This window comes from Amborella trichopoda, chromosome 11 (genome assembly GCF_054954075.1).
Source record: "Amborella trichopoda isolate Santa Cruz 75 chromosome 11, AtrichopodaSantaCruz75HAP2 v2.0, whole genome shotgun sequence".
NCBI classification, from domain to species: domain Eukaryota; kingdom Viridiplantae; phylum Streptophyta; class Magnoliopsida; order Amborellales; family Amborellaceae; genus Amborella; species Amborella trichopoda.
In genome coordinates, this window is record NC_142346.1 from 12705728 (window position 1) to 12717806 (window position 12079).

At 34.2% G+C, this 12079-nt stretch overlaps 1 protein-coding gene across 1 annotated transcript; it reads left to right on the forward strand.

The window, feature by feature from the left end:
• The first annotated feature begins 5273 nt into the window (after positions 1-5273).
• LOC18426942 (uncharacterized) lies at positions 5274-9371 on the forward strand. Its single transcript, XM_020662749.2, has 2 exons — positions 5274-6327; positions 6966-9371. The coding sequence occupies exons 1-2, from the start codon at positions 5925-5927 to the stop codon at positions 8648-8650; spliced, it is 2088 nt and encodes a 695-aa protein (XP_020518408.1). The 5' UTR covers positions 5274-5924; the 3' UTR covers positions 8651-9371.
• The last annotated feature ends 2708 nt before the right edge of the window (positions 9372-12079 follow it).

Sequence of the window (12079 nt, forward strand, 5' to 3'; positions counted from 1 at the left end):
AGAAAAAATATCCAATTCATGATTTAGAGCTAGCTGCAATAGTATTCGCTTTGAAAATATGGAGGCATTATCTATATGGTGAGCAATTCGTAATATACACGGATCATAAGAGTTTGAAATATCTTTTCTCTCAGAAGGATTTAAATATGCGGCAGATAAGATGGATGGATTTCTTAAAAGATTATGATTGTACAATCCATTATCATTCAGGAAAAGCTAACGTTGTGGCCGACGCTTTAAGTAGAAAATCTACGGGAGTCTTAGCTCATCTAATGATCCAAGAAATGCGATTGTTAGAGGAAATAGTGGATTGGCATCCAACTCCGTCCATTAATGGTGTGGTAAGTATGATTGCCAACATTAAGGCGGAACCCCAATTAATCCAACAGATTCGATTGGCACAAAAGAAAGACCCTCAGCTTATAACAATTATAGAAGAGGTGAAGCAAGGAAAGAGAGATGAATTCTCTATATGTAGTGAGGATTTGCTAAGATTCAAAGGTCGGGTTTGTGTCCCGAATGATGAGAGTGTAAAGAAAGCTATCTTAGAAGAAGCACATCATTCTCGTTATACGATACATCCCGGAAGTATTAAAATGTATCAAGACCTGAAGAAAACCTTTTGGTGGAATAATATGAAAAAATAGGTAGCACTATTTGTGTCTAAATGCCTAACATGCCAGCAAGTAAAAGGTGAACATCAAAGGCCCGCTGGGTTGTTGCAGCCTTTACCGGTGCCAGAATGGAAATGAGAGCACATCTCTATGGATTTTGTCTCTGGCTTGCCTAGAACAAATTCAGGACATGATAGCATTTGGGTCATTGTGGACCGGTTAACCAAAGCTGCCCACTTTCTACCGATTCGCACGACGTACACTTTGGATCGACTGGCTCAGCTGTACATTAAGGAAATAGTGTTGTTGCATGGAGTTCCTGTCAGTATTGTATCGGACAGGGATACCCGGTTTACTTCTAAATTTTGGGCTAGACTACAGTCAGCCATGGGGACGAGACTCACCTTTAGTACTGCCTTTCACCCCCAAACTGATGGACAATCGGAGAGGACCATCCAAACCTTGGAAGATATGCTGAGGGCCTGTGTTATTGACCTTACAGGAAGCTGGGATGACCATTTACCCCTAATTGAGTTTGCTTATAATAATAGCTTCCAAGCCAGTATTCAGATGGCACCATATGAAGCCCTGTATGGAAGGAAATGCAGGTCACCCATATGTTGGGATGAGGTTGGTGAAAGAAAGCTTTTGGGGCCCGAAATTGTCCAGGTAACCACAGATAAAATAACATTAATTCGTGAAAGGCTCAAGACAGCTAAGTGTCGGCAAAAGAGTTATGCCGATAACCGAAAGAGAGATCTTGAATTTGAAGAAGGTGATCGAGTTTTCTTAAAAATCTCACCAATAAAGGGTATTATGAGATTCGGCAAGAAAGGAAAGTTGAGCCCACGTTACATCGGACCATTTGAAATCCTGGAAAGAATCGGAGGTGTCGCTTATAGACTTGCCTTACCACCCGAATTGGCAAATGTCCATAATGTCTTTCATGTATCTTCACTACGAAAATATCAGCCCGACCCGTCCCATATCTTAAAATATGAACCTTTACCGATCAGGAAGGACCTATCCTTCATTGAGCAGCCAATTTTGATACTGGATAGAAGGGTGCAAGTGTTGCGTAACAAGGAGATTCCTTTAGTCCGTGTATTATGGCAGTACCATTCAAGAGAAGAGTCGACTTGGGAACAAGAAAACGAAATCAGAGAAAAATACCCCTATCTTTTTCAATAATCAGGTACACAAATTTAGAGAACTAAATTTATTTAAGGAGGGAAGAATGTAACAATCCTAAAATTTCAAAAAAAAAAAAAAAAGAAGGAGAAAATATGCTTATAAATAGGTGATGTTCTGTTTGAGTATGATGGTCCTTGGGGACCATCACTGTTTTCAAAAACTTTTGCTTTGAATTAACTTTTGCTTTGCCTTTACTTTTTTCCTTTGCCCGCTTTTGCCTCCTGCTGCTTGCAGCTGGCAGCGTCCTTTAGCGGACGTGGTTTTCGTACGATAAAAGTCTGCTTTTAACGCGACACCTCAGGTATGAGGTAGAGCGTAAGAAAACAATATAATAATACGTTATAAGAATTTAAATAGGGGATGTGAGCACTCCCACCCTAAAACAAAATTTTGAGATCTCTCTCTCTGGTCGAAACACAGTGAACTTCTCTCTCGAACCGAAATTTTTTATCGGAAGCTCCCTCTCAAATAATTGTGGGTAAGTGACATCGTCTTCCTAAAAAATAGTCTATTTTTAATAAATAGTGATATTTCCGTCTAGGATCTTTATTTTATCAGTTTTATGTGTAAGTGACCTTATTGTCTCGAAAAATAATCCATTCTTTTTAAAAATAAAATGAAATAATTATTTCTGCTTATTATCATGAATTTTAGGCGCGATAAATTTTATGCGCACGTGACCTCATTATCTTGAAAAATAATCTTTTTAATAAAAATTGTGATATTTTATCTATGTCAGAAATTTTGAATGCTGTAAATTAGAAAAATAAATTTATTTATTTTTCTTGTCTATTGTTAGAAATAAATGTGATAATTCTGCTTTTAGTAAAATTGTGATATTTCTTTCTACTGTTTTGAATATTTAGACATTGTAAAATTCATGTGCAAATGACTGCCGTATTATTTAAAAATTGACATTTTTGCAATTGATTATAGTATTGTTGTAAAATGTTTATTTGTGAATTGATATTCCATAAATTGTGATAATTCCGTATTCTTGAATTTTTATAAGAGTTTTTCTATACATATTAAATTGGCAATTATGCTAGAATGCCTTTACAAACAGCTACCTTTCTAAATTTGAGCCCAAAATATTTGATTGGTTATTTTTGAAATGTTATAGAGAGTGATTGTTATTAATGGTTTAAGTGAAATTCATATTAATGGTTTCAGTGATATGTTGAGTACATGATATTGCTGCTTTCGAATGTTTAAAAAGATTTAGAAATAATTTAAGTATGCAAGTGGACTCATCCGGTTCGCCGGTGAGGTATAAGTGGACCTATCTGGGACGCCGGTAGGATTTAAGTGGACTCATCTGGAGGTATAAGTGGACCTATCTGGGACGCCGATAGGGATTAAGTGGACCCATCAGGACACTGATGGGATATATAGGTGACCTACTTGGGACGCCAATAGGGTATTTTGTGAAATCCTTTGAATTATGTACTGCCGTTAAAAGTGTTATAAGCATTTCAATTACTCGGATTATACTTAATTATGCATTTATTGAAAGTAAAACTGTTGATGCATTTCTGTTAATAGATCTCATTTTGGAAAATATTGATATCTTTCAATCATGATTATTTTTAGGATTATGATGATCACTTACTGAGTAGCCAAACTCATCAAACTATGGTAAACATTTTTTCAGGATAACTGCGGATTCATTTTGAGTGATAATCAAGATCAACCTTGGAAGATATTGTTGTTGTACTAGCTTTCTTTATTTACTTTGTAAGACCTCGCCACTGTAAATTTGTCCTATCAATAGATGTATATATGTTTTGTCTGTCACATCTCAGGAATAACAGTACTGTAAATTCTTGGGGTGTGACAAGAAACTACCTGAAAATTTTAGATAGAGAAACTAACTCAAAATTTAGGTTTTAGATCGAGAAAGCATCTTAAATTTTTAGAGAGAGTAACTATATCAAATTCTAGAGTGAGAAAGTACCTAACATTTCTTAGAGAGAAATTATCTCAAAATTTTTAGATAGAATCTATCTCAAATTTTAAGTTTTAGATAGAGAAAGTACCTTAAGATTTTAGAGAGAGAAAATATATTATATTTTAGAGAGAATAACTGAAACTTTTTAGAGAGAGATTATCTCAATTTTTTTATAGAGAGATTATCTCAAATTTTTTATAAAGAGAAACAATCTCAAACTATAAGTTTTAGAGAGAGAAAGTATCTCAAAATTTTAGAGAAAAAAACTATATCAAATTTTAGAGAGAGAAAGTATCTAAATTATTTAGAGAGAGAAACTATTTCAAAACTTTTAGAAAGATAAACTACTTCAAATTTTAAGTTTTTGAAAGGGAAATTGTATTAAAGTTTTAAAGAGAAATTATATCAAATTTTAAAGAGATAAAGTATCTAAAATTTTAATAGAGAAACTATCTCAAAAAATTTAGAGAGAGAAATAATTTTAAATTTTAAGTTTTTGAAAGAGAGTGTATTAAAATTTTAGAGAAAAAATCGTATCAAATTTTAAAGAAAGAAACTACCTCAAAATTTCAGAGAGAGCGATTATCCCAATTTTGAGTTTAGAGAAATAAAGTATATTAAATTTTGTTACATTTGTTGGGGTTATTTTAGTGAGAGAGAAACGTGCAGGTGGCTTGGTGTTCAAATGGGAGGAAGACCTATTTCTTGACATTACATGGGGAAACGATAGAGAGAGAGGGGGGAGTGGATTTGCATTTCTAAGAAAAAGGATAGGGAAAATATCTATGTACCTCTTATTTTTTGTTTTCATATCTCAATAGACCCAATGATTTAAAATGTATCTCCTGACCCCTGATTAATTTTACTCATTTTTAACTAACTTTTTAGCTCTAACAAATATAAAAAAGACATGCTCATTTGAAACCCTTGATCTCTTTTTTAGCCCTAACAAATATAAAAAACATTCTAAACCCTTGATCTCTAATCGTGATATATTCCCTCAAAAATTTTCTCTCTCTCTCTTCCATGAGATTCTTGCAAACCCTTATCGCTCTGTATTTCCCCTACTTTTTCTCTCTAAGTCTCTCACTCTCTCTCTCTACCCCGTGTTTCCCGAAACCCTCTCACACATTTTGGGTTCTAAAAACAGGCACAATCTACATTAAATTAATCATCCACGCGAATAATATCCAACCAATCAATAGAAAAAATCCACATAAATTAAGCAAATATATGAAGAAAAATAAACCATGGAGAGAGAGTGGGAAAATAGAGAGAGAGGTTTTGGAAAAAGCTATGGAGAGAGAGATTTAGGGGAAAATCATCTGAAGAGAGAGAAATGAGTGTTTAGAAAGAATATGTTTTTATTATAGTTATTTAGAGTAAAAAAATAGGTTAAAATGAGATAAAATTAGCTTAGGGGGTTAGAATATAGAAGACTTAGAATTTCTATAATCAAGGTATATTTTAAAACCTTGAGTCTATTGAGATATAAAACTTAAAAATTTGGAGTATGGAGATATTTTTCCAAAATGATGTTACGGGCAAACCAAACAATAAATTTGCATTTTCTCGATGTCTACAAGATGCAATCTACATAGCATACACCATATTCTAGGAAATACCAATTCCATAAAATACCAATTTCAGGATACACTTTTCCACATGATTGAGAATTCTAGGGAACCAAACGGCTCCTAAAGGTTAATACAGCCTAACTAAAGAAAGATGGACTTATTTGAGAGCCCTAAATTTTGGTAAATACCTAGTGTCGACAAAGAGCAATGGTATTATTGAAAAACTGAACCTTTTTATTTCTAGTCTTAACCATATGAAACCAAAGTCTCAATCCTTGTAGTGGGAAGCCAAAGTCTCGATCCTTCAGTTGGGGCAAAGACAAGAAGTCTCAATCCTTGTAGTGGGAAGCCAAAGTCTTGATCCTTCAGTTGGGGCAAAGACGAGAAGTCTCAATTCTTGTAGTGGGAAGCCAAAGTCTTGATCCTTCAGTTAGGGCAAAGACAAGAAGTCTCGATCCTTGTAGTGGGAAGCCAAATTCTCGATCCTTCAGTTGGGGCAAAGACGAGAAAGAAAAACAGCATGCACACTCCTCACTTCTTTCTCTATAAATTCAGAGGGCAGGACCTCATGCTTAATGCACATTATTCATGGCCACCTACTTTAGCGTGATTAGAGCTTTTGTTGCTCTCTTGTTGCCTCTTCTACCATTATTCTCTATCCTTGCACATTCCTCTTTTTCTGATGCTGCATTTTGTCATGAAAATGAAAGGGTTGCCCTTTCGGAATTCAGAACTTCACTGATCCACCCAAATGAAACATCACAGGGGATCAAATTTTTAGAATCATGGAAAGGGCTCAATTGCTGTAAGTGGGAGGGAATAGAGTGCCACAAGACCACATCTCATGTGAGGAGTATAGAATTGGTCTATGTTAGATGGCCTGCTGAACTGGGGATAGGATATCTGAACGCCACTTCCTTGACTCTACTACCTCAGCTCCAGTACTGGCATTTAACATTCAACAACTTGGGTGATGTTTTGCCATTCAAAGGTCGCCTCTATCATGCTTTTGGTTTATGTACATGAAAGTTCGTTGTTTGAAGCAGTGTTCCAAAAGTCGGCCGGGTCTTTTTTACTCGGCCGAGGAGCTCGGGCTCGGGCCTTTTCCGAGCCCGAGTTATCCCGAATTGGAGGTCCAACTTCTTAAAAAGAAATTTAAAACAATTATGAAAAATTCTAAAAAAATAAGATATATATTTGTAACATGTTCATTTATATTTTCAATCATTTTGGCAAGAGTGGAAAGTATTTTGACCATGAATATTTATTTTTACGTTTTTCCCATCTTTTTTAGAAACTCTTGAAAATACCACCGGTCACAAACTCATTTTTTAAAACTCTATTTTTTTTTTCACTTTTTTAACTGCAATAAGTTGTGATTTGTTGAATTTTACTTTTAATATATTTTTCTTATTTTTTGGGATTTTTTTGTATTTTTATTTTTTTAATAATTTCACTACAGTACTCAGTCCCACTCGGCCCAGAGTTACTTAGACTCGGGTGAGTACTCGGCTGGGGCATAGGCCAAGTAGTCAGCCTGAGCCAACTTTTCGAACACTGGTTTGAAGTACCCATTTATCTCCAACAACAAATTGCTTACTTTGAGTGTTCTTCTTGTTGTGGTTACAGAGCTATCAAAGCTGAGGAATTTGAAGGAGCTAGATTTGTCTAACAATAAATTTGAGGGGAAGATTCCTGAAGAGGTAAGTATGCTTTCTTCCCTTCATGTCCTCGAACTCGGGTACAATTGGCTCCAAGGAAGTATCCCTACAACAATGGGCAAATTGTCCCGTCTCAAGGTACTTAATTTGGTTGGAAACACACTTAATGGGAGTATTCCTCCATCTTTGGGCAATTTATCATTTTTGGAGACTCTTGATCTCTATGGGAATAAACTTGAACGGGCCATACCTTCATCTTTGGGCAAACTTACTCGCCTTCGGATGTTGTATCTGGGGAGCAATCAACTTGTAGGCAGCATACCTCCAACATTGGGGAACCTCTCAGCTCTTCAAGAGCTTTACCTTTGCAACAATCTCCTACGAGGTTTCATCTCTCCTGAACTAGGTAATCTGCGCTCATTAGTAACCCTGTCGCTCTTTCAGAATGACTTATCCGGTGATTTTTCCTTCATCATTCTTGCAAACCTATCCAACCTAAAAGCTGTGGACATTTCCAATAACATTAAGTTGGTCATTTTACCATCAGATGAAGCTCCCTTGTTTCAGCTTTCCACACTAATTTTGTCTTCATGCGACATGAGCAAGTTCGACATTAGCATTCCAACCTTCCTTTCTTCTGAAACCCAATTAGAATTTGTTGATTTTTCAAACAGCAACATTGTTGGGCGTAGCCCCACTTGGTTACTTCAATCCACGAAGATATTGATACTGCATCAGAACCATATTATGGGACCCCTTTTTTTGCCCAAAATCCCCTCTAGACTCGAGTATTTGGACATCTCTAACAATCACATAAGTGGGGAACTACCAATAAACTTTTCAAGTTATTTTCCAAATCTCACAGTATGCCTAATTTCTCAAAATTTCCTACGTGGTAACGTTGCTAATTACATCAACAACCTAAAGCAATTGGTCATGTTAGATTTGTCCACAAATAACATTTCAGGTAGTTTGCCTTCCTCAACCTATAATTTTAAAATCTTGGACTTATCAAACAACAAACTCATTGGAATGCTACCTTCTAATCTAACTGGTGGATATCAACTAAAATATTTGAGTTTGTCCAATAACTACTTGGAGGGACCCTTGGCTTCCAAATACCTCAACCTCTCTAGCTTGGAATCATTGCATCCTAGTGGCAACAGATTTAGTGGAACGATACCAGAAAATCTATTATTGAGCAGTCAATCATTAAAAGTTCTAGACATTGCAGATAATAACATGTTGGGTGCCATTCCTACTGAAATAAATAGGCTCGTAAATTTGCAAGTGTTAAATTTAAGAGGTAATCACTTTAAGAGTGATATTCCATTCAGTTTGTGTCAGTTACAAGTACTGGTTGTCTTGGACCTATCTCAGAATAACCTCCGAGGTCCTATACCTCCTTGTTTTTATAATATCTCTTCGTTGTCCAGTGTGGTCCCTACCCTTGGTGTTAACTCAGTTATTGATGTTGATCTTAGTGATTTAAATGGTCCTGCTTCATTTGCTCAAGAAGAAGAGGTCACTTTTGCCAAAGGCCGGGTGTATAGTTTCACTAGAGATGTTCTCTCACACGACAGGGCTAGATTTGTCTGGAAACGATTTGAGTGGTCCAATTCCATCCGAAATGGGGCGGTTGAACCATGTTAAATCTGTCCAATAACCATGTAACAGGACCAATCCCCGAGTCTTTGGGAGAGTTGTCAAGTCTCACAACTCTAGATCTTTCTCATAATGTGCTTTCTGGTCAAATACCTCCTCAACTTTGAAAACTTAGCTTTTTGTCCATCTTTTCTGTTGCAAATAATAATCTATCAGGTTGGATACCAGAGGGGACCCAATTTTGTACTTTTAATGAGAGTTCTTTCAGTGACAACCCTGGGTTACATTCTCTTCAAGGAGCAGGATGCTCCAGAAATATATCAAAAGAGGCACCAAATGCATCAACAAATGAAGAGGGAGAAGATGGGGACGAAGAAGAGGAAGAATGGCTGGAGAGAACTCCAGCGTTTTATGCTTGTGTTGCATTGGGCTATGCAATCAGCTTGTGGGGAGCTCTTATATTTCTATTTCTCAACAAGAGCGGTTTCATTTGTGTGAGAGCCATGGATAGGACACTTATTCGTATAATTCCTTCATGTTATAAATTAGTATGATATAATTTTTTCTATCTTGGATTATTGAAAACCGGTAGGGGCCTTCTCCCCCACTGATTTACCCGAAAAAAAAATAGTGTGCACTTCATTTGCGGCATGCTTACAAAATTGACGTGTGAGTGCTATGTTCTATGTCCCCCATAAATGTGTAAAATATCTATATTTTATGATGTTGAGATTATCAATAAATCATCAACGCCAATCTCTTGTCAAAATGGTTATTAGCCCTTAAGAATCATGAACATGTTTTTGTTTTATCTTATTACCTTTGTGTTGTTTGTTTTCCTCGAGCACCAGTATTTATGAAAGGCATTTGTAAATTCCAAAAATTTTCTTAAGTGGAAGTATACCATGCATCTACTCCATTGAGCAAAACTTATATTACGAATGTATTTTAGATCCTAAATTTTGTGGATGTGATATCTAGAATCCAGCAACCAAACTCAAAGAAAAATATATTTAACTCTCATAATGTACGCCTAACAAAATGGCATCCCAAGATTGATTGGAACCATCCAACTTTTGGAGGAAATGATCTAAATATTCAAGAACTCAAAATTAAAATTTTATATTAACAAATAATCATGTAGTTATAGTCAGACGGATCCTGAAATTTCAAATCAAATGCAATCTCCCAAATTAGTCGGAGGGACTTACTGTATTGTATTCTCCCGAGGGAGCATAGTATATATGTTATTTGTACCATTTACTTTTGGTACATACAATTGATTTTTTTATTAAGCTCAAAATCCAAAAGAAATTTTTTTGAATTTGTAACATACCCAAGCTATCAGATTTTACATTGAATGGTTATAAATAATTGAAATATATCCAACATTTTTTGTATTAATATATCCAACATTTTTTTATATTCCAAAAATTGAGTGTAGGAATAAAGAAAGGAAAAAGTTTATAAAGGATGTTGGCATATAATGTAGAACTACGGATGCCCCTCAAAAATCTGTCAAAAAAGGTAGCTCTAATGTTGAAAAATCCTTTGATTGATCATCTCAACATCAAGATATATGACTATGAAAAATAAAATGATTTTAAGTCTTAAAAATAATGCATTTTACAACATTATCTACATCATTCATTTTCAAGATTTTTATATATTTATAGATCTACTTGATTTTAATCATTTTTTAAACTTAAAATTTTATAATTAGATATAAAAATAAATTTTAAAATTATCCTAATAACATTTTACATGAAAATTATATACCGTGATAAAATTTGAAGCGCCCCGTACCTCTACACCTATGAAGGCGTCCGTATGCCAACTGCACCATAAAGAAATATGGCAATACCTTTACCGCCATGAGGCCATGAAAGAGAGAGAATGGTCTAAATATAAACAACGCCATTAACATGAATTTCATTAAATTACATTCAATTTTTTGTTCCAATCCCTATTTGTGGTCATTAAATTACATTCAATTTTTTTGTTCCAATCCCTTTTCCACAAGGCATGTCAGCATATCCTGTGTTATGATATGCATCCAAGCATGATAACCGTTTTCCATTGTTCGTAAAATCGCTCGATCTAACAGCTAATCGCTCGGTTAGATCAGTCGGTTTCGGTTTTGGGCGGTTAGAGTGATCAACCGGTATTTTTAAAAAAAATCAAAAAAATGTATATAAATTTTGAAAAATAATAAATTTGATTTATAATGACTTTTTAAAAAAAATTTACAATATGGTAAAGATTAAAAATTGTTTTGGTCATTAGTACTCACTTTTATATCTTCCCATCTTTTTTTAGAAACTTTTAAAAATGGCCATTGAAAAATATAAAATGGGTTAAAATTTATTTTTTCATTAATTTTCAACTTTATTTTAATGTGTTTTGTTTTGATCCTTCATTATATGCTTTTCATATTTTATTTATTGTATTTTTTTATGTTTTTTAACACTTTTTTACCTCCCGAGACTTGTCCGGTTAGAGCGGTTGAATAGGCCGGTTAAACCGCTTTCAGGCCCATATCCGGTTAACCATTCCGCTTCGATTTTGTGAACACTGCCTCTCTCAATGCATGCACGTCCCACTCTCTATCTATCTCTCTCTCATTAGTTAGGGTTTTGATATTATAGAAGTTAGAAAACCCTAAAGGGACCTTTCATTTAGTATTGTGTGCTTAATTGTGGAAAGAGAAAGAAATATTGGTCCTATTTTTCCACATTTAAAGTTTGCTATTGCAATAATTTTCAGGTTCAACAAAACTTAACATAGTTCGCATTAAAGTTAAGTCATAGTAATTCCTTTTATTTTAGTTTTTTTATTATCTTTATTTGTATTCTTTAGGTATTTATATTGAAGGTAAGTCATAATAATTCTTTTTATTTATCTATTGCATTACCTCTGTTTGTAATTTTTTTAGGTGTTCTTTGTATTTTTTAGGTGTTTATACGGAAGGTAAGTTATAATAATTATTTTTATTTATTTTTTGCAGTATCTTTGTTTGTATTTTTTTTAGGTGTTCTTCCCATTTTATGAAGATTGGGAAACACATTAATCTTTAAACGTAAGAAAAACATTGCTCTTCCCAAGGTCTGCAATTATTTTTTAAAAAAAAATGCATAAGTACTTGTTTTGAATTAATTTGTACATGGTATTATTTTATGGATGTTCTATTTGAAGTATATAATAATAAACAAAAATTACAAACAATGAAAATGGCTACAAATTTTTACTCTATTTCGCAACATTAGTGAGTTTCCCCACATAAATATTTTTTTTTTATGGTTGCAGTGGTAAAAAAACAATTATTTTTTATGTTTTTCTATCAAAAAAAATTGTGTTTCCATTAGATAGTCAATGTTTTTCAATCTCAATAGTGACACATAATAGTCTCTGTGGAATATTATTTAATGTAAAATTTCTTATTTTAATCTCTATGAAAATTTGTTTTGACTAACTTTA

Bases quoted from the DNA above. Each gene is read 5' to 3' on its own strand.
- LOC18426942 (XM_020662749.2), top strand. From the start codon at position 5,925: ATGGCCACCTACTTTAGCGTGATTAGAGCTTTTGTTGCTCTCTTGTTG. The intron at 6,328-6,965 runs GTCGCCTCTATC...TTGTGGTTACAG, and splicing joins TGATGTTTTGCCATTCAAAG to AGCTATCAAAGCTGAGGAAT.